At 22.1% G+C, this 23,669-nt stretch overlaps 8 protein-coding genes across 8 annotated transcripts; 2 read left to right on the top strand and 6 right to left on the bottom strand.

The window, feature by feature from the left end:
* Positions 1–334: 334 nt before the first annotated feature.
* On the bottom strand, positions 335–901 carry SRAE_1000054800 (LysM domain-containing protein; the record flags this gene model as incomplete). The annotated part of the gene is made up of 1 exon (XM_024647395.1): positions 335–901. The coding sequence occupies one exon, from the start codon at positions 899–901 to the stop codon at positions 335–337; it is 567 nt and encodes a 188-aa protein (XP_024501477.1).
* A 2,528-nt stretch (positions 902–3,429) lies between these two features.
* Positions 3,430–4,040, bottom strand: SRAE_1000054900 (Hypothetical protein; the record flags this gene model as incomplete). The annotated part of the gene is made up of 3 exons (XM_024647396.1): positions 3,430–3,654; positions 3,707–3,760; positions 3,813–4,040. 3 exons carry the CDS (start codon positions 4,038–4,040, stop codon positions 3,430–3,432), a joined length of 507 nt encoding a protein of 168 aa, XP_024501478.1.
* Positions 4,041–4,508: 468 nt separating this feature from the next.
* SRAE_1000055000 (Hypothetical protein) lies at positions 4,509–5,874 on the bottom strand (the record flags this gene model as incomplete). Its single annotated transcript, XM_024647398.1, has 2 exons — positions 4,509–5,771; positions 5,818–5,874. 2 exons carry the CDS (start codon positions 5,872–5,874, stop codon positions 4,509–4,511), a joined length of 1,320 nt encoding a protein of 439 aa, XP_024501479.1.
* Positions 5,875–7,159: 1,285 nt separating this feature from the next.
* On the bottom strand, positions 7,160–9,275 carry SRAE_1000055100 (Hypothetical protein; the record flags this gene model as incomplete). The annotated part of the gene is made up of 5 exons (XM_024647399.1): positions 7,160–7,461; positions 7,858–8,618; positions 8,673–8,808; positions 8,899–9,163; positions 9,216–9,275. The coding sequence occupies 5 exons, from the start codon at positions 9,273–9,275 to the stop codon at positions 7,160–7,162; spliced, it is 1,524 nt and encodes a 507-aa protein (XP_024501480.1).
* Positions 9,276–10,970: 1,695 nt separating this feature from the next.
* SRAE_1000055200 (Transthyretin-like family-containing protein) lies at positions 10,971–11,477 on the top strand (the record flags this gene model as incomplete). Its single annotated transcript, XM_024647400.1, has 3 exons — positions 10,971–11,121; positions 11,166–11,346; positions 11,414–11,477. 3 exons carry the CDS (start codon positions 10,971–10,973, stop codon positions 11,475–11,477), a joined length of 396 nt encoding a protein of 131 aa, XP_024501481.1.
* An 18-nt stretch (positions 11,478–11,495) lies between these two features.
* On the bottom strand, positions 11,496–12,499 carry SRAE_1000055300 (Hypothetical protein; the record flags this gene model as incomplete). The annotated part of the gene is made up of 3 exons (XM_024647401.1): positions 11,496–11,649; positions 11,698–12,162; positions 12,456–12,499. 3 exons carry the CDS (start codon positions 12,497–12,499, stop codon positions 11,496–11,498), a joined length of 663 nt encoding a protein of 220 aa, XP_024501482.1.
* Positions 12,500–13,277: 778 nt separating this feature from the next.
* SRAE_1000055400 (Hypothetical protein) lies at positions 13,278–13,484 on the bottom strand (the record flags this gene model as incomplete). The annotated part of the gene is made up of 1 exon (XM_024647402.1): positions 13,278–13,484. The coding sequence occupies one exon, from the start codon at positions 13,482–13,484 to the stop codon at positions 13,278–13,280; it is 207 nt and encodes a 68-aa protein (XP_024501483.1).
* Positions 13,485–17,748: 4,264 nt separating this feature from the next.
* On the top strand, positions 17,749–22,780 carry SRAE_1000055500 (Zinc finger, PHD-type domain and Zinc finger, FYVE/PHD-type domain and Zinc finger, RING/FYVE/PHD-type domain and Zinc finger, PHD-finger domain-containing protein; the record flags this gene model as incomplete). The annotated part of the gene is made up of 3 exons (XM_024647403.1): positions 17,749–17,785; positions 17,871–18,350; positions 18,393–22,780. The coding sequence occupies 3 exons, from the start codon at positions 17,749–17,751 to the stop codon at positions 22,778–22,780; spliced, it is 4,905 nt and encodes a 1,634-aa protein (XP_024501484.1).
* Between the last annotated feature and the right edge of the window lie 889 nt (positions 22,781–23,669).

The raw sequence follows: 23,669 nt of genomic DNA on the forward strand, positions 1-23,669 counted from the left end.
TTTCAACAAAAGTTCATAACCCTTTTTAAAAATAGATGATGCCCTTAATGTCATTTAAAATATTTTATTAATAAAGAATTATTATTAAGTAGAATTTAATAAAATATTTTGAATATATTTTAAATTAAATGAAATTCTTTATAACTATTAAAATACTTTTAAGTACATTTTAAAATAAAAATAATTCTTAGTAATTTATTAAATTTATCTATTTTAATCATAAAAAAAATTAATACAATAATCAAATTTATTTTTGTTATTAAATTCTTTTTATAATAAGATGAAATATTTAAAAAAAAAGATAAATAAAAGATATTAAAAAAAAAATGATTTATCAAGATATATTTTCAATAATATCAATAACCTCATTTTTTTTCTTTTCAAAATTTTTAACAGCTTTTATTGACTTTTTCGTTGTCCTATCAATTCTATTTAAAAAATCTTTTATTGACTCGGCACTTGATGGAATTCTTGAAGATGATGTACCTATATTTGATACAATATTATCTTCTTTTTTTTGTTTTTTGTTACTAGATGTATTGTATAAATATTTATCACATTCATTTTCATTATCTTTAATAACTTCAAATTTATAATTACTATTTTTATTTAAATATATTGGTATTTTAATACTTTTTCGTGTAAATAAATCTTCATTATTCCATAATTTATTAATTCTTTTAACTTCACTAACATTACATTCATACTTAAGACATATACTTTGCAACGTTTCATTGGCCTTTATTTCATGTTCAATCATTGAAATTCTTTTAACTTTCCTCATATTATATTCATTAGTATGACTATTTAAATCTGAACAAGATCCATAACGTCGATATCTTTGTGAGGATGAAAATAAAAATGTATATTCTGTTGTATTTTCAAAAGGAGATACAGCCATAATCTATTGTTTTATTTGTCTTTATTTTTGTTTTGTACAATTACTAATTTAAATTTCTTTTTCTATTAATAAACTATTAACATATATATTGTTGATGATACAAAAAAAGGTAACATAATTGATAGTAATATTAAAGTAATAAATTTACCAATGAAAACTTATAAATAATAAATACCAAAATTTTTGATATAGATTTATAAATATTCTTAAAATCTTTAATAAATAATAATAAAAAATAAAGTATAAAAAAAATATGATATAAAAAAACTAAATTTTTTTTATATTTATAGTATTATATAGAAGAAAAAAATAGTTAAAAAGGAAGATATATAATATGTTTTAATACTTTTTATTTTTAAATAAAATAATGTTAAGAAACAATTTTTCTAATACTTATACATTTTTTTTTTCTATCCTTTATATAGTTCATCATTGGAAAGGGGCACGTATATATAAATAAACACAAAATATAACTATAAATGTAATATACATGGACAAATATTTTTATATATATATATAATAATGGAAGAAAAAGACATCGATTTTCTTTTCTATGTCCAATGAATGAACTAATATAATATTTTTCCATATAGATATTAAGATATACATATGCATCATATGATAAGATAACACTTTCCTAAACCATTTTATATTTGGTTTTTTTTTTGTTTAACTCAAAAAAAAAAAAACTAAAATAATGGTTAAAGATATTTAACTGTTAATTTATTACGACTATTAAATTTTAAAGAAAAATTATTGGTATTTATAATATATATTGTTTTTTATATAAAAAAAAAGAAGTTGTTATTTTATATAAAATTATATTTAATATACTTTGTTTAAAAAATAAATTTCATAATTATTAAACATTAATTTATTTTATACATAGAATATTACTATATTACACCATTTTTCTTTACCTTATTTTAATTTATTAAACATACATGCTTGAAAAAAAAAATAATATCTACTAATAGTTATAATATAATGACGTAATGTTTTAAAAAAAAACTTTTTATTTTTTCTTAAAATTATTTCTACTTAACTTATCTAACAACTATTAAATTATTCATATCAATAATAGTAACAAAATTGAAATTATATAATTTTTATGCAAGAACCATTATAGTAAATATATAAAAATAAAATATTTTTATAGGTATTCAATGATTCCTTAAAAAAATTTTTGATGCTTTATGAACTTTATAATTTTTAACTAAATTTCATAAAAATATAAAATAAATTACTTCCTTGTAACATACTTTTAAATCAGTTAAAAAAAATTTTTATTGCCGCTTTTATACCCAATTTGACCCTTAAACTTTATGGCATTTTTTTAAAAATATTTTTAAGTAAAAGTTTTATAAGATTAATCTTTGAAAAAATTTCTGAAACATACTATAATTTTTATTAATTTTGTTGTTTATTAATATATTTAACTATCCATCAATGTCATCATAATTTTTTTATAATAAAAGTTGATTATGAAATTTCAATATAACTATGAAAATTTTCATAAAAGCATACTTAATGACTATGGTAGCAATTAAAAGTTAAATAATAGCAAGAAAATCATACATAAAGAAATGTAGAAAAAACATGTAATTTTAGAAATATAAAATTATATTTAAAAAAAAAATGATTATCAAAAAGAAATTGAATGTGGAATATTTTTTTTATAAATAAATGAAAACACATTTAATTAGATGTTAACATATTTTATTGGAAAAAAAAAAACTTTGATGTACAAAAATAAGAGCATTTATTATATTTGACTTTATTTTTTTAAAAAAATATCAAATTGTGTTAAATGAAAATTAATACATAATAAGCAATTTATTTTTATTTTAAAAATATAATATTATATTTTAAAATAAATTACAAATTTAAATTATAATGTTGTTTTTTGATTGCAATATTTGTCTCAAAAAAAATACCTATTATTTTTGCAGTTTCATTTATATCTCATTGAATCATTAACTGTTGTCTAGGGATTTTTTATTAATCTTTACTTTATTTATAACTTAAAGATATTTTTAATAGATTATATAAGTTTGTATCATTTACTAATGTAGTATCAGTAACATTTTTAAAAAAACAGACAATTTTAAACAAGAAATATGAATAAAAGGATTAATATGATAGTGGAAAACTTCAATCCTTAAAAAAAAAGTATTATTTTTTGTCAAAATAACTAAAATAATTTTTCCCTCTGTAATAAAAAAAAAACTTTTTTTTACTTTACCAGAAAGTTTTCTATAAATAATTTGACACTGTGGATTTATTTATTTGGTTGTAGTTAAGAAATATCTAAAGGTTAAAAATCAATTTAAAGATTCAATGATGTTTAAAAAACAAGAATATGAATAATATATGAATATAAAAAGTCAATATTTACATACTTAAGAAATCAAATTGAAAAATTGACTTTTTTTTTGTAAAAAATAATTTATTTTTTCTTTATCTCATATGTTTTTATATGATACGTAAATGTTAAAATAAAAATACTACAAAATTTAATTAAGAAACTATTTCTTATTATAGTTAGGACTTTTTATATGCCCAAGTTGAAGCATAGTAGATCTTTTAGCTCTTCTAAATCCTCCATAACCTCCAAAACCTCCATAACCACCACATCCACCATAACTTACACCACATGTTCTTATACAAATTGGTTGGCATACTGGAAGGCAACATGAACAACATCCTCCACCCATTGTTGGCATTGGAACTGGAATTGGAACTGGTACTGGCTAAATATATAAGATAATAAATATTATGTTTAAGATAAAAAAAAAAACATACAACTGGAGCTGGTACTGGTAAAGGCATTGGCATTGGTGGTGGACAACAGATAGGCTAAAAAAAAAAACAAAAAATAGTTTTAAAATAAAATTATTATAAAATATACCACTGGTGGTGGACAACAACCTCCCATCATACCCATAGGTGGCATCATCATTCCTACACCACAACCACCGAAACCACATTGTCTTTTAGCTCGAATGACAAAATTTTTTTCTCCATCTTTAGTATTATTGTATAAAACAACATCTGTGATATTAGAAGATAATTTTAAGCAATAAATAGTAGAAAAACAATTTAATATTAAAATTGTAAAATATAATGTAATAATCATCTTTTAGTAAAGTTCAAATTATAAAATATTTAAAATAAAATACATATACATTTAAATATTCTATTTAAATACCAAGATAATTTTCTATTTTTCTATTTATTTAGAACATGTTCCATGAAGTGATACATGGAATTGATCACAACTTTTTATATTAAACAACATCCTTAGGGCACATGAAAGTTTAATTACACAATAATAAAAGTATATATTTAAAAATGTTTATTTAGTAAAATTCTATTATATTTTATTTCAAACAATAGTTTTGTACAATATAGATAGCGATATACATAAAACTTGTCAAAAAGTTTTTCAGGACTTATAATCTACAATATACATTATAATATTCTATATTTGTATATAAATTTATTTATATACATATGTTGATGTTTGTTTTCGATGGTATTTAATATTTTATATAATATAAAATAATAATATTTTTTTTTTGTCCAATTATATTCTTCTATTTTCTTAAACGGTAATACCGGTAGAACGTTTCAAACGACGGTTGGCATATTGGTAACGAAGACAACATGTTTGTTGAGCACATTGAACATAGTAAGTTGGGCATTGGCATGTTGATGAAGAATCACAAGAAATTGTTTGTGGTTGAGATGATTGAACTTGAACTTGTGTAGCAGCTAAATAATTTACAGGTTGAATTTGTTGAACCTGTGAAGCACATGGATTACAATCTTGTTGAACTTGAGTATTACATGGATTACAGTCTTGTTGAACTTGAGCGTTACATGGATTACAATCTTGTAAAACTACTTGTTGTACTTGGGTATCACATGGATTACAGTCTTGTTGAACTTGAGTGTTACATGGGTTACAATCTTGTTGAACTTGGGTGTTACATGAAGTACAGTCTTGTTGAACTTGGGTGTTACATGAGGTACAATCTTGTTGGACTTGAGTGTTACATGGATTACAATCTTGTAAAACTACTTGTTGTACTTGGGTATCACATGGATTACAGTTTTGTTGAACTTGAGTGTTACATGGACTACAATCTTGTTGGACTTGGGTATTACATGGATTACAGTCTTGTTGGACTTGAGTATTACATGGAGTACAGTCTTGTTGGACTTGGGTGTTACATGGATTACAATCTTGTTGAACTTGAATTTGGACTTGAACTTCACATGGGCTACAATTAGTAGTTTGTTGTTGTTGTTGTTGACAACCACAATCATTTTGTGGTGCTTGGGTTGTTTCTTGTGGACAGAAACATTCTACTGGCAAACAATCACAAAGTGGGAATTGAGTTGTTGTAGCTACTGGTTGTTCACAAAAGCATGGATTACAGGCACAATCATTTTGTGGAGTTGGAGTTGTTGGTTGTTGACAGAGGCATTGAACTGGTTGGCAATCGCAAAGTGGAGTTTGAGTTGTGGTAGTTGTAGTAGTAGTAGTTGTTGTTGTAGTTTGAGGTTGTTGACACCCACAATTTTGATTAATTTCAATAGTTATACTACATGGACAATTAGATGAACCTTGGCAAGGGCAAGAATTTTGTTGTTGACAGTTACATCCACTTTGCTGTTGAACTTGTTCTTGAGAAATTTCTATAGTTATAGAACATGGACAGTTATTTGAAGTATTATCTGGGCATGGGCAATTATTTTGTTGTTGTTGTTGTTGGACAACTTGATTACAACAAATATTTCCACAATAACCTGCAGTTCCACAGGATTGTCTTTTTGCACGAATAACAGTTGTTGATTCAGCCTTAAGAATATAAATAATAAAAATTTATTAGAAAAAAATAACTTACTCCTAATATGGAAGCAATAAGTAAAGAACTAGTAATAAGTGTAATAAAAAATTTCATTATTAGTAAAAAAAAACTTTTATTAAAAAAGAAATCCAAAAAGCTTTAGTGATGAGAAAATGTGGTAAAAGTTTTTCTTAAATACTAGGAAAAATTGTGTATCTATATACAATATGCGAATCATGAAAAAAAAAGTTTGTTTAACAAAATTCTCGAAATAAACAAAGTAATATAACTTTTTACCTGATAATTACTTTTTCACAGATGATAATAATCTAGTTATCATATATAGTTGCAACATGCACTTATTATTTAAAAGAATTAAATGTATGATTTTTGACTAGTTTAGTTAAAATTCTTGCAATTGTTTGAAGAATATAATATTTATAATGCTTTAAAATATTTTTTTATTATATATTTATAGAAGATAGAAAACTTTTTTATAAAAATTTTAATTTTGTAATACGGGAAAGAGAGATAATCATATGTGTAAATCTATAAGAAAAATAAAATTTATTAAAGTCTTTTTTTTTTTTTGTTAAGAATAGTATTTGTTTCTAGATACTAGTTTAAGAAGTACTTGTAAAAATTTCTTGTAAATATTATATAATGAATTATGTGTCAAAATATGAAGAGGAAAATCACTTTTTACTTGCTATGTATAAGAACTTTTTTTTTTATGTTCCTTTATTTATTAAATTATTATTTATTTGGCAATATGACTCATAACTTGATAACAATATTTATACTAAGAATACTTAAAAATGTTATAACCTGTTTTTTTTTTGTAATTAGTATTATAACATGTAACTATTGTATAACAAACAAAGAAGATTTTATAATTAATAAACATTTCCTCATATTTCTTATTTTATAAAATAAAATATATTACAAATTATTTAATGTATCTTTTATTTTTTGATAAACAAGTTTTTTTTATTTTAATTACTTTAAAACAAAAAAGTGCAAATAGTAATTAGTCTTTAAACTTAGGTGATTATTTAAACAAAATTTTGTATAAATAATTATTTATCTATCAAACAATTGTCTCAATTGATATGTAAGAAAGTGATAGCGTGACAACTTTTAAGTACTTTTATAAGATTTTAATTAACATACTTCACGAAATATATCTTTTATCACACATTATATATAGTTTTATTTGTATAAAAATATTAAATATTATTATTAAGATTAATATATAAAGAAATAAATAAATTATCAATAATTTCTTACCAATTGTTTTAAAAAAAAAAAAAAGACTTTTCTAAATATACAATATCATTTTACATTATACAAAAATTTCATTCTTCTATTTTTTTAAGGATTCTTGTTATCTGATATTTCAATTTTTTTTTTCATTTGAATTGGTCAAATTTTTTGCATTATTACTTTTTTTCTTAATACCACTTTCATCTTTCATATAACCTTTTTGAAAACTACTTTTTTTTGGAAAATAATCATTCTCAAAATTAGTATCAGATTTTTGTTGTTTTCTTGCTTTATTTAAATATTTTTTAGCCATATTAAAATACATTAAACAACAGTCATTCTGACTACATTGTATATATCCAACTGGACAGGTACATGGAACAGAAGTACATTTTAATTTTCTAGGTGTACCATTACCATTATTAGATGACACTTCTAGGAAAAATTAATAATATACATAGAAGATAAATAATAATATATTTATTTAAGTAAATAAAATTATTTAAATTAGATAATAGTATAAAAATAAGATTCATATCTTAACATGCATATATTTATATATAAAAATTAAATGTAAATATTTCATTGTATATAGTACAATAATAATATTGATATGTATGATAGAATTAAATATAAATTGTCAAGAAAATTTATCAATAAAATGTATAAAATTAAAATGCCACATATAATGTGGAAAAATTTGTTTTTGAAATAAAACTTTAAAGACTTTTAAAAATTAAGCCTTTTTTTTTAATCCATGCTTAAGACAGATATATACAAGCAATTTAGTAATCATTAACCAAAAATAGAACTTGTTGTGGTTTTACTTACCAATATGAGCATATGCTTGAATACATTGTGGAGTACATTGTGGTTGACAATATGATATACAACTTTGAGTAGGAACTGATACTTGAGTACGGTATCTTTCAACACAATTTTGTTCACATGTTGGACATTCTTTAATACCACAAGATGGAGTTATTTTTACTTCCATTGTTTGAACATATTGAATACATTGTTGTGTACAGAGAGGACGACAAGCATAATGACATGTTGATTGTGGTCTAAATTTTTCAATACAAGATTTTTCACAACGTGGACATTCAGGAATACCACATGAAGGTGTTGATACCTGAACTTCAAACATTGTTACAGCTTCAACACATCTACTATTACATGATGGTAAACATGCTTCATGACATCTTTTTTGTGGTACCTGAACTTGAATCTCAAGCATAGACATAGCTTCAATACATCTATTATGACATGATGGTTGACAAGCTTCATGACATTTATTTTGTTGTACACCAACATGTACATTATATTTTGATACACAATCAGGAGCACAGGTTGGACATTGTGGTACACCACATGATGGCATTGGAACTGGTTGTGTTATGATAATTTCTTGTGATGTACATGATGAATGACATAATGGCATACAAGGATCAATACATTTTTTTTGTTGTATTGGTATAACAATTTGTTGAGTACATGATGGTAAACATGATGGCATACACATTTCTTGGCATCGTTGTTGTGGAATTTCAACTACCAATCTATTTATACATGATTGTGAACATGTTGGCCTAAAAATATTTAGTTTTTATAATAAAAAATTTTTATAAAATTATTAAAATTACATGCAAAGATCATGACATTTAGGTTGAGGTATAGCAATATTAATTCTATTGACACACATTGGTTCACATTTAGGCATACATTGATCAATACACATTCTTGGTTGTTGTACTTCATAAACAGTTTGAACTTCATAAGCTAAAAAAATATATATTAATATAATTTTTTGATTAAAAAAATATATGTGTAAAAAAAAAATTATTAATAAAAAAAAGTGTTATTTATTACATTGAGGTGGTATTAAAAAATTATTAAGGTTATGATTCCATCCATTAAAAATATAAATACCTTGAATACAAAATTTTTCACATGAAGGCATACATTCTGAACGACATTGAAGATTATGAAAAGAAGAACAATCACCACAACCACAATCTCTTCCATGTGGACAGGTGGCACAACAATTTCTTTTTCTACGAACTTTATATTCTTTCATTTCATTAACATGATCATAAAGTTTTTTTTCTTGAAGTGATTTAGAATCATTAACAGTCTAAATAATTAATAAAAAAAAAATTCTTTATTTTAATATAATTAAAACATACCTCATTACTTTTTACAATAATTGTTAAAAGTAATAAACTTAATATTGTATTAATAAACATAATTTTGAAGCTAAAAATAAATTAGTCACGTTATAAAAGTATAACACAAAAATATAATTATATTTTATTAGAATGGTAAAAATTTAATATTTATATATGAAAATAGTGAATGTGTGATTAAAACAAGTTTAGGAAAATCTTAAATCCCATTTAATGAAAACTTCAACTTTTTTTAGGTACCTATATAGCTTTTTACCTTACATTTTGAATGTATATATCTTGAATAAAATAAAGTATTATTATTAAAAATATATAAAAGAGGTGGGACAGAAGAAGAAGAAAAAAAAAAATGAAATATTTAAAGATGTCTATTGTGTTTTATAATAAGAATTTTTATATATCAATTTTATAAAAAGATTTGAACATTATGTCATTTATTATTTTCAATTACTAGTGATTTGAAGAAATTATATTTTTGTAAGAAGAATTTAAAGAAGTTTTAGGAGGAAAAAAAAATGTATATATAATTTGATCAATGACTTATTATATATAAATATATATATTTTGATGGTTCAGGTTTTAAAAGTAATTTTAAGTAAAAAGTTTTTAGGTAATAATATAAGAGAGTTAAAGTTGCTAAGAAGTTAATATTATAACAGTAATATATTTTTAATTTGACGGTTCTTTATAATAATATTTTAGAAATTACAAAAATTTTTATTTTTCATTTAACAACAATTAAAATACACATATATATTTTAAGAATATTTGACTTTTAATAAGACATGTACTATTATAAGTGGATTGAATAATAATAATAATATAAATATATATAAAAATCTCAGCTGTCTTGGTGTCCATCTCAATTGATAGTTAAATATAAAATGTATTTAATATGTTTAAGAATATAGTAGTAGTGTGAAAAAGTTAAAAGGTAACTTTAAAAATGTTTAAAGATTAATTTTAGAGTTTATTCTCAAGAATTACTTTTTTTTTTTTGAATCTTCCATTCTTCCACCTTCTAGTTTTGTATGAAAATGTAAAATAAATTTTTTTTTCTTAAAACATTTTATTAATAATTATTACATTTCAAATAAGTATTCTGTTCTTGTTATAATTAAGTATGTCTAAAGAGTTAATTCTTATGATTAAGAAAAAAAAAAATATTTAATGAGAAAATGTGTCATTTAATATGAGTAGTTTTTAATGATGTAAAATGATAAAACTTCTGAAAGTACATTACTAAAGAATGTACTAAACTTGAATTAATGAATATTGAAAAAATGTTGTGTTTCCTAATTTTTACATCAAAAATTCTTGTATTAAAATTTATAAAAATAAAACAAGTAATTTTATCTTAAGAAAGATAAAATATATCATTAAACTATAAAAATCTAAAGGTCTTTTGAATTACAAAAGATTAATATTATTATTTATTATATTTGATTAGAAAATTAAAATTAATGGTATTAAAAATAAATTTTTTTTTAGATAATTGATATATGGTTATTTCAATAATAAATAAATAATTTAGTTTGTTATTTAGAAATAAAAATAATATATTATATCAATTTACTTTCATTAAGTCTTGTTAAATAAAAAGAAACCCATTATATAGATAAAATTTATTGTGATTGATAGAGGTAATTGATAAAAAAGATATTTATAATTATTTTTATGTAAAAGATATATATTGTTTGGAGGTATCTATTTTTTCTTTTTTGTCAAAATATATATATTTAATTTTTAAAAAAGATGTTTATTAAATTTTTTTTACTATTGTTTTCATTGGGGTTATATTTTATTAATGGGCATCAAGGATGTTTTAAAATTATTGGAAGACTTAAATGTCCAACTGACGAGTATAGACATGGAAATGTTAAAGTTATTCTGATGGATAAAGATTGTAAGAGGTTAACAAAAAAATTAGTAACAATTTCTTTTTTTTAGATTTACCATGGGAGACAGATGATGAAATGGGATATAATATAACTGATTATAAAGGAAATTTTGAAGTAAGTGGATGTGGAGAAGATGTAGGAGGATGGAATGCTCCAGATCCATATCTTTTAATAACTCATCGCTGTCCAGAGAAAGGGCACACAGTTTCTATAGCAAGAAGAACAAAGATGTAAGAAATAAAAAATTATTAATATTATATTTTACATTTATTATATATTTTATTTTATTTTTTTTAGTATATATTTAAATCAAACCCATTTACCGGAAGTAATGCATATTGATACTGCTTTGTTAGATTGACATATAACCGTTTAAATTTTAAAATTTATCTTTTACATATATTGGTTTACCTCCTTGATTCGAGTCAATAATATTAATAATACAAATAAAAATTGCTGTAAAATGACAAAAATTTACAATTACCATAACAATCCGATATAAAGTAAAATCAAAACATCTTCTAAAATTTTCACTAAAAAAAAGTAATTTAAAAAAAAAAAACAAAAGAAAAGATTATTACTTAATATCATGTTTAGGATTCATTGGAAGACAACACCACAAAAAGCGTAGTTTGGTAAATTTAACTAAACCCCAACATAAAGTTACTAATTTTATCCATGACCCAATATTGACTGTTGTTGATAAAGACATTCTTGGTTCATTAGTATACATAATATTTAAAAATATTGGTAATGGTACCTCTTCTAATGCTAAAACCATTGATTTAGCCAATCTAGCCATTTGAATATCTTCAACCTCATTTTTTAATGTCAAACAAACATCAGTCATCTCAAAAATATAAACCAATATGGAGATACCAGTAAATAAAAAAAATCCATTAGCTGCTTTAAAGGCAATGTCAGACTGAAAATTTTCCATATGCTCAGCAATTTTGGCACACATCAAAAAGTCAGCTAAAAGATCAAGAGTTGAGGTAATTAATGTCACAACAGCAACAATTTTTATTGGTGGTGCCCACTCAAAACTATAAAATATTTAAGTTATATAATATAAAAATATTTTAATTATGCATAACTTTAAAAGTAACATTCATGGTTGATTAATTAATTTTATATGTTAAATAGTTTATTGAAATGTCATATTTAAAATATATGTAATTTTTAAAAACAGAATATTTTATTTTTAATTGATAAATTATTATTAATTTTAATAAATTATTTAAATATATTTTAAAAAGGATGATATAATGTTATTTAATATTTATAATAATTAAAAGAATATTATTTTAAACATTTTAATAATAAAAATAAGTCTTACCTTGAATCTAATGGATCATCTCTTAAAATAATTCTATATCCCATAATAATAATAATAATATAAATAAACAAAAAAAAAATTTAATAATTAGTTTCTGAAACAAAATTTAAAACATAAAAATTAATAATAATGACACTATGTTAAATAATAATAATAATATATGAAAGAACATATTTAATTTAAACAAAAATTATATTCACTTTGTTCTATGAAAAATTATATATTAAATAAATGAAAATCATATAAATGTGTAGGAAAATCTTTATTTTTTTTTTTATCAAAACATAAAATATTATTTGAGAGTGAATGTATAGGTTGAATAAATTTAAACAGTAGGTAATATTAAAAGATAACAATAGCAGAAATATCACTTTTATTTTTGAGGTAATTAGATTTATTTAAAACAATTTTAAAATCTCAAGAGTAATATATTTTATTTGTTTTTATTAAAAATTTTTAATAATTAATTTTTTCATTTAAGTAATACTTTTTTTTTGGAAAATTTTTTTTTTATTATTTTGAAATTTTTATTCAAAAAAATGATAATAATATATAACATTTTTTAAAATTAAAAAAAAAATGAAAAATTAGTAAACTTTTTATAATATATTTAAACTTTTACAATGTTCTATAATGTAGCCATGTGGAGGTTTTATTTTTGAAATCTTATAACAAAAAAAAATGATTGTATTTCTTTAGTTCCAAAAAAAAAAAATTAATAAGTATACTCAAAAAAAGTTGAAGATAAATGTGTAAAAAAAAATCGTATATTATTTTCCTTTTATTACAATGTGTGGTGTAATTGAATTTATAATTGTACCATTAATATAAATTTAATGAATATCCTCCATCTCCAAATCGAACTGATGGTTCAAGTTTACTCCATCTTTTAATTGTTTTAGACAATCTTGGATTACTATCATTAGAAAGTTCTTCACTCGGTATCCAAACAAAATTGTTGTATGGAGCAAATGGATATATTACCTGACGAATTAATCCCTTTCTATTATAATAGGCAGATGATGCCATTTGACTTGTAAGAAAAACTAAAAATAAAATGTTGTACATTGTTAGATTCATCGTACCAAGAAGTAAAAATTTAATTTTATCTTAAAATAGAATAGTTAAATAATTTTAAAAAAAAATTTACATTATCATTTAAAGATAAAATAACACGAAAATAGGTTTAAAATAAAAAAGTAAAATGACAAAATATATTTAAATATACTATTTACTAATTAAAGAAAGAAAAAGTCATTTTAAATATATTTATTTAGATATAAAACTCCACCTCTAGAAAAAAAAATAGACTTATATATAGCAGCTGAGAAAAGAATAATGAAAATTTTTTTTAATTTCATGACGTACAAAAAAAAAAAAAATCAAAAAAGGAAAATATTCCCATTAAGGTATGCCATTAATTAGGAAAAAAAAAGAATAAATTGATAATGATATTTGATGTTAAATGTCATGTTATTTAATGACATATAAATATATATTAATAATAATAACACTAATATTATGATTTATGATAATTATATTGTTAATTTACAATTAAAAAATTAAAAAAAGAAAAAAAAAATGGCATGTCTAAAAATTGCTAGAATCATTTCCCTTTTATATATCATATAATTATATAAAAACTAATTTTTATTAAAAATGAAGTTATAATATTTTAACAAATTATGATTCAATTAAATATGTATATTTTTACAGTACTTTATAGAATGTTATACTACGATTAATATAATATTAAAATCTTATTCGTTATACAAATTTTATCTTATAACTGTAAAAAAGATGATAAAGATTTTATAAAATAAAATATTTGACAAATTAAGATAATAAATTTTTTAAAAATATCAAAATGAAATATTATGTGATATTTATTAATAATGTATAAAAATTCATATAAAATATATTAATATTAAAATAATGTTTAAAAGTATTATAACTAAATAAATGTTTTTTTTTCAAATGTATATATGGTTGATGTAGCATTGCAAATTAATAAACATGGACTTATTAACAAAAATTATACTTTAATTACAAGTTAAAATATTATTATGTTTTCGTCTAATTACATCTAAATATAATAACTAAAATTTATTTAATAAAATTGTTAAAAAAAATTATTTTTAAATTAACTGTTAAAAGAAAAAGAGGAAGAAATTTCATAAAAATATTATTTAACAATTTTTAATTGAATAATATTATAAAGATGATATAATTCTAAAGCTTAACCAAGCATAATTGAATTTTCAATTAACTTATATTATACTTTAATAAAAGTGCAAAATGGAATATTAAATAATTCGCAACTTCTTTTGTGTTATTATAAAGAAAAAAAAAGAAAGTAAAAAAATTTTTTTTTGTTCTTTTAAACAATTAGTAATTAACTTCAATTCAAAAAATATTTCTGTAAAAAATTTAATCAAAGTTATTAATGTAACATTTTATAAATAGATTCTGGTTTAAAAAGGTGATTAAAAAAGTTTAATTTACGATTCTAATATTTATTTGAAGTCCTCTTTTTTGATATTAAAATATTTTATATTCCAAATGTTTTCATGTTTCTTTTTTGAATGATATTAATTTGACAATGCTGAATAAAAATGAAAGATAATATTGTTTATATTATTTTAAAAAAAAAAGTAAAACTAATCATTTTTTTTCCTTATCAAGATTTATAAATTATTAAATAAAAAAAAATATATTTTTTGATATAATTTGATAAATAACTTTAATGAAAACACATTTTCTTTTATCAAAATATCCTAGTACAAATACTAAAGAAATATTAAAAAGATTATCTTTATAAAAATAATAACAAAAACTTTAGGTGTGTAACTACCTAAACAACTGCTGAAAAATTTTTAAAAAAAATTCTAGTAATTATTTATATAATTAGCAAATAATATTTTTAATAACATATTACCCAATAACACATAAATACTTTCAACTTTAACTATTAAATAATATTAAATATTTTTCTAGAGACTAAGTAACAATTAGATATTATTAATTCATAAAATATCTTTATACTAAAAGTAAAATGCTCTTTATTTAAATAATAAGTAATATTATATGATTAAATTGAATAATTATTTTAAAAATATCTTCACAAAAAGTATAATGATAAAAACAAAGTTTATTATATGTCATGATAGTACTATAAAACAGAAACAAATTTAATATTGATAAGATTTTTCATTAAAACCACATATAAATACATTTTTGAGATTAAAAAATCACACCGTAAAATTGAATTGTTTTTTAATACAAACAATAGTACAAAAGAAGTTTAAATATCAAAATTAAAAATTCCACCACACAAATAAGATTGAAAATTATATATGAGACATGAAAATAAAGTACAAATAGTGTAGAAAATTATTTTTATTTGACTAAGGTGCACTAAAATTAAATAATTAATATACCATTAATAATTCTCACAAAATTATGTTAAAAAAATTTATTTCTAATGAGAAATAATTTATTTTTAAATTATTACATAATAATTCATGATATAAAACATATTTTTACAAGAAATTATATGTAAAAATGTGATGAAATAATATTAATATGCAAAAAATTGGTTGAGTGGAGTTTTTTTTTTTTTTTAAAAAAAAACAAATTAATAATTCTTTCAAAGAGTTATTTTTATTTACCAAAATAAATGAAAATATAGTACATTATTAATAATTTATTTAAGGAAATGTTATGCATTAGATATTTTAAAACAATGTATTATAAAAAAAAAATTATTAAAATTGTTAAGATGGTTTACAATTTTTTAAGGTATATCTTTTGATAGATGTTTTTTATTTTATATTTTAAAAGTGAATTTTTTTAAATTATCATCACTCAAAATCATCAAAGATGGTATATAATTTTAATTATTATTTAGTAAAAATAATAATTACTTTTTTAACTTACTTACATTATTTTTTGAAAGAGGTTATTTTTTAAATAATAGATGTAATTTCTTAAATTATTTTTTTTTATCATGATGATTTTATCAATTAAAAATTGTATCAATTACAGTTATCTTTAAAAATAAAATTTAATAAAAAAAATAATTTAAATTTAATTTTTTTTTAATTATAATAATATTTATTAATAAAGATATTTAATAAAAAATTATACAATGAATGAATGTAAATTAACAATAAATTTTTTACAAATATTCTTATTTTATAAATATATAAAGGTTGATAATCATCAAAAAATTTTTTTTTTTTTAATTTAATTGAATACAAAAATTAATTTCAAAAAAATTAGTTTTAATTGAGTATATATCTATATAAATTTTGTAAAATAAATATTTTTAGAGAAGTAAATGAGTCATCAAAGAATATCAATTTATTGTATTATAATCAAATGATCTTGTATTTTAAACATATCTTATATCACAATTTATCATTTCCATTTTCTATCTATAATAAGTGTGGCTTTCAATAATGACATGTAGTTATATACATTAATACTTTTATTACAATAAGTTATTCATTTTATAACATCCTATTTGATAGTTGTATAAAGTATGATACAATTTATAATGTCCATTATCATATATAAGCAATCTTTTTTTTTTTTACCAGATAAGAGATCAAAATCACTTATTTAGTGAAAACTAAAAAATGTTTTTATGACTAATGTATTAGAAGTTTAATTTATTGGAATAATATATTTGATAAAACAGTTATTTTATTTTTAATTATCGTTATATTACAATTATTTGTGTTCTTTATTTTTGTTAGAGTTATTAAGTTTATAATTTTATTAAGTGTTAACAATTTAATTTTTTATATTATTATTATATATAATTTTATCATTTTTTAATAGTAAAAGAATACCGTTTTATAATGTTATTTTTTAATTTTAAATATTTTTATATGGTAAAAATTATATGAATTTTGACCATGATTAATAGTACAATTAAAGTGCAGATAAAAATGATTTGTAAAAAACCTCTAGATACCTTACAGCAATCAGTCACGTTATAAGTTATAAACGATGTTGGTGTGTAGTATACATTATTACTTTTTAATAGAGAAATAAAATAATTTTGGAGGTTTTTTTTATAAATTTTAATTATTTTTTTTTTTTAAATTTTTTTTTAATAATTTTTTTATTTTTTTCTTAATATAATTTAAAAAAAAAAATTTTTTTTTAATGACGAAAAATAATTTTTTTTTAATTTTTAAACAAATAATTAATTTTATTTTTAGAGAAAAAATTAAAATCTTTTCTATTAAAATTAAGTTTTTTACTTAAGAAGAATGGAATTATGGACAAATTAACTGATAAATCTGATACATCTTCAGGTAAGTTTTTTAGAAAAAAAAAATTATCTTTATTAAAAAATAATGAGAAAGTAATATAATTTTATTTAATCAAATGACTTTTTAGATGACCAAAAAACGTCATCTGTTGATAGTGATAATGAGGCAAGAATTGATGAGAGATTAACTAAAGACTCTGGTAGTATTTATCAAAATATTCATACATATAATACAACTATTATTTTAAAACCTAAAGATAATTTTAATAAAATTGTTGATTCTAAAGAAGAAAAAATGAGAAAAAGATTAGAACAAATGTATTATTTAGGAGAAATACGGTGTTTTGGATTTACATATCCACTTAGTTCCAAGGCTAACTTTTTTTTGAGTCATGCTTTGAAAGATTATTATGATCACAATATACTTCTTAAATTTGTTCCTTGCACATTTGGTCATATTAATAATAATAAACCTTTAGGACAAAAGGATCTGTCTAATGGAGAAATTTTAATATCAAAAGATACTAATTTCGAAGCAAACGAAATTTCTAAAAAATTGGAAGCAGGAATGATGGCAACAAAAAATTCTTACAAATTACATTCAGAAAGTAATTTTAATGTAAATGAAAATACTAAATACTTAAATTTAGAAAAACGTATATTTGAAAATGATACAAACAAATTTAATGATGTTAAAATGAAAGATTTATATACTGTTGGAGAACAAAAGGAAAATAATGAATTATCAATGACTGAGAAACCAATAACTCGATATTATTTTACTCCAACTGAAGAAGATATTATGAAAAAAGAAGCAGATGAAACAATTGATCGATTTATTAAAGAAATTTCCGAAAAAGATAATGCTGAAAAAAAACATTTGGATGAAGTTAGTAATGGTAATGATAAAGATATAGTATTTATAGCTGAGTTTCCTGCTCAAAATACAACAAAACTAAATTCTATTGATAAAGAAAATGATGCTAAATTGGATAGATTATTATCTATAATCTTAGATTATGAAGAATATGTGGATAATGTAGTAATTTTAAAGACAGGAGAAAAATCTGAGTGCATCTCACTAACAAAATCAAATTTAAAAGAAGAAAAAAATGTTACTGAAGAAAGTATTAGCCATGATATAGTATCTGTTGAAAAAAATGAAGATAAATGCGGTACAGAGAAATCTTTATGTAATCAGTTGATAAGCAAGACAAAAATAGCAGAACCTTTAAAAACTGTTGTTTTCCATAATTCTAAGAAACCTATATGCAATGAAAAAGAGGAAGTAAATATGTTAAGAAACTTTTCATTTAATTTATTCAGTGGTAAACCACAATTAGCAACACCACTAAAAATTACTAACAGTATTAGTTCTAAAAATTCTAATTATGAAGAAAATAATGAAATTAGTATTTTTAAAAGTTCTTCTTTAAACTTATTGACAAGTAAAATACAACCAATGGGATACCGCAAAACTACTAACATTGAATATTTTAACTACTGTAAACAAGGAGATAAATCCAATATTTTAAGATGTTCTTCATCAGATTCAATGACAAGTAAATTATCAATATTTGAACCCAATAAATTTTTTGACTCTGTTAATTTTAATTGCGAAGAAACTTTTGGAAATAACAATGCAAGAAGCCATCCATTTAATTCATTTAAAAATCAAAGTCAACCAATAGAATTTAAAAAACTTGTTGATTCTGAAAATTCGAATTGCGAAATAAATGATGAAAATAGTGTTTTAAGAGGTCTTTTATTTGAGTCTTCAACAACTGAAAAGCAAACATCAAAATTAAATGCAGTCATTACTTCTGAAGATTTGAATTGTGAAGAAAAGTATGGAACTGACAATTCAAGCGGAGCTTCTCTCATTTCGTTGATAACTGAAAGACAACCATCAGTAACCCAAGAAACCGTTGAATTTGTTAGTTCTGAAGATTCTAAATGTGAAGAAATAAATAAAACTGGCAATTCAAGTAACCCTTTGTCCATCTCATCGGTAGTTAAAAGACAGACATCAGAACCACATCAAATTCTTACTCGTTTTATTTCTGAAAATTCTAATTGTGAAGAAGAGGTTGAAACTAACAAATTAGGAAGCTCTTCACCCAATATATTGACTGACGAAAAACAGTCACCAGGATCCTACGAAAATACTTCTTATGTTAGTTCTGAAGATTTTAATTGTGAAGAAATAGATGAGACTGGTAATTCGAGAGGTTCTTCATCCGACTCTTTGACAAATAAAAAGCAAGAAGTAGAATCTAACAAAATTGATACCTTTGAAAATTCTAATTTTGAAAAAATAAATGAAACTGACAATTCAGGTAACCCTTCGTCTATCTCATTGGTTATTAAAGGACAGCCATCAGAATCTCAAGAAATTGTTTCTTGTGTTAATTCTGAAGATTTTAAATGTAAAGAAATAAATGAAACTAACAATACAGAAAGCACTTCATTCAACCGAATGGTAATTGAAAATCAACCAATAGAATCCAACGAAACTGTTGTATGTATTAATTCTAAAGGTTCTAATTGTGAAGAAATAAATGAAACTGACAATACTGGAAGCACTCCATCCAACTCAATGACAATTGAAAATCAACCAATAGAATCGAACGAAACTGTTGCATGTATAAATTCTAAAGATTCTAATTGTGAAGAAAAAAATGAAGCTTATAATTCATGTAACCTTTTGCCCAACTTATTGATAATTGAAAAACAGCCATCAGAATTTCAAAAAATTGTTGACTCTGTTAATCCTGCAATATCCGATTGTAAAGAAATAAATGAAATTAACAATTCAAAAAGCGCTCTATCAAACTTGTTGACAATCGAAAATCAACCAATAGAATCCAACAAAATTGTTGAATGTGTTGATTCTAGAGAATCTAGTTGTGACGAAATAGATGAAACTGACAGTTCAAAAGAACTTTTATCTAACATTTCAACAGTTAAAAGACAAACAATAGAATCAAATAAAGTTGTTGCATCTTTTAATTATGAAGATTCTAATTGTAAAGAAATGGAAGAAATTAGCGATCTTAAAAGTCCTCTATCAACCTCATTGGCAATTGAAAGACAGCAAACAGAATCCTATAAAATAGTTTCCTGTGTAAGTTTAGAAGATCCTAATTGTAAAGAAATAGATGGAATTAATAATTCAAGAAACCTTTCATCAAGCTTATTGACAATCGAAAATCAAATAGTAGAATCCAACGAAATTATTGCACACGTTATTTCTGAAGATCCTAATCATAAAAAAATGGAAAAAATTGACAATCCGAAAAGTCCTTTATCCAACTTATTGGCCAACGAAAGACAACAAATGGAGTCCTACGAAATTGTTGACTCTGTTAATTCTGAAATTTCTTATTGTGAAGAAAAAGATGGAATTAACAACTTAAGACGCCCTTCATCTACCACTTCATTAACAAGTGAAAGACAACCAACAGAATTTCACGAAATCACTGCTTCTGTTAATTCTGAAGTTTCTAGTTGTGAAGAAAAGAATGAAACCGACAATTCGAGAAGTCCTTCATGTACCTCATTGACAAGTGAAAAACAACTAATAAATTCTTACAAAAATGATACTTGTATCAATTCTGAAGAATCTAATTATGAAGAAAAAGATAAAATTAACAATGCAAAAATTTCTTCGTCTAATAAATTGGAAAATGAGAGACAACAAATAGAATCTTACGAAATTGTTGATCCTAAGAGTTCTAATTATGAAGAAAGAGTTGGGACTAACAGTCTAAGAAGTTCATCGTTTAACAAATTGACAGATGAAATACAACCAAAAGACATTGATGGAAACGTTGTTTTTACTAATTCTGGAAATTCTAATTGTGAAGAAATGGATGGAAAAAACGATTTAAGAAACCCTATATCGAACCCATTGATAATTAAAGAGAAGACATCAGAATCTCAGGAAAATGTTGCTAGTATTATTTCAAAAGATTCTAATTGTGGAGATAGTGATGAAAAAAATGTTTCATTTGATTTATTGACAGGTGATCAAAAATTAGCAAAGTCTCAAGAAACTGTTGCTTGTAGTATTCTCAAAGAAACTGTATTAAATGAAAAGGAAGAAGTCACAGCTTCAAAAAATAGTTCATTCGATTCATGTACGAGTAAATTACAACTATCTAAATCTCCAGAAAGTGTTGTTTGCAATAATTTTGAAGAATCAATGCGTAAAGGGGAAGATAAAAAGAATGTTTCAGAGACTTCAGAAACTATTTCTGCTGATAAAAATTTGGAAATTATCAACAAATGTGATATTACTGATGAAAAAATAAATTTTAATAATGATTCGAAAATAGAAGAAGCAGTTGAATGTATAGAAGAATTGAAGGTTAAAACTTCAGAGACAAAAAGTATTAACAAGAATGGGGAAGATAAATCTATTTTAAAGTGCTCTGACGATAAGGATTTTACAGATGGGTTACAACATCTGGAACAACCTGAAATTAAGGAAGAATCAGTCATTAATGAATCAAGTGAATTAAATGTTATAGATAATGACCAACAAAGCACTCCAAAAAAAACATATGAAAATTCTGGAAAACCGGAAACTACTGAAATATCTACTTTCTCAGAAACGGTATCTACAGTAAGTGCGAATAAAAAAGTAAATAATTTAAGAGAATGTAAAAATGTATCAATAAATAATAATCAATCAATGCGCTTAAGACCTAAAAAAATCAAAGAAGAATTGAAGGATAATAATACTAAATGTGCTCCATCAAAAAGTCGGAAGAGAACATCAGAGGAAGTGAGAAGAAAGTGGATATGTCCAGTTTGTGAAATATCTTACGTTAAAAGAAAAACTCCAATGGTATGTTGTGACAAATGTGAAATATGGCATCATTTTAAATGTATTGGTATGACTGAAGAACCATCTGAAGATGATCCATGGTATTGTAAGGAGTGTCGTGGAAAATCTGAGTCACCTAGCAGGAAAAGAAAACTTTCTAATAATGATGAAGTAGAGGGAAATTCAAGTAAAAGAAGCAAATAATCTATAATAAATTTTTAAATTTCTACAATTTTTTTGTTGTTATTTCTTATATTAAAACAGTGGTTATAGTGTATTTAAAAAATATTTCCTAATTTCCATCAGTTTATACATATTTCTAACTATTTTTATTTGTGCTAATTTCAATAAATGTTTTATTTTTATTAATTATTTTTATTTTCTAAATATTGAAAATGTTAGAAGTTGTAACTACCTTGAAAGTTATTTAAGATGAAGCAAAAATTTTTTGTTTGTTGATCTATTATTGTGTCTCTATAAAAAAAATAATAATATTATCACAAGCATTTTTCAGATCAGATGTTTTTGCTTAAAGAAAGTTAAATGGCTCTTATCAGATTATTATATAATAAATTATAACTAAGGGATCTCTTTTAGAGCCACTGACGTGCTGAATTAATAAAAATATTAGGTTGTATCATATGAAATGCATGTTTTTTTTTTAACTTTTTGAATGCGCGTAGCTCAGTGAAACATTAATATTTTTTCTTCTAATAACAATCATTAGATTCACCTCATTGTTTTCTATCGTATGACTAACTTTTTAAACGATTTGAATAAAAACTTTAAAAATTAGAAGCGATAGAAGTTTCAAGGGCAGATTCAAAAGGCCAATAGTTTTTGAAGAATTTCTTCTTCAAGAATGATTCAAATTCTTAGAAAAATTAGGCTTTGTGTGGGCGAGGTTAGGGGTATATGAGGAATGAAAGAGAGATTCATAATTCGTCTCCTTCAGTTTTTGGAGAAAGGTTTCTGAAATCTATGGATGAGACTTTGTTTGTAAATATCTTTAAACTGTTTACTTATGCTAAAAAGATGCTTTCTAGGAATATTTTTTAAAATTTTTTTGGTAATTATGCATGATTGGATTCAA

This window comes from Strongyloides ratti, assembly GCF_001040885.1.
Source record: "Strongyloides ratti genome assembly S_ratti_ED321, chromosome : 1".
Lineage (NCBI taxonomy): Eukaryota > Metazoa > Nematoda > Chromadorea > Rhabditida > Strongyloididae > Strongyloides > Strongyloides ratti.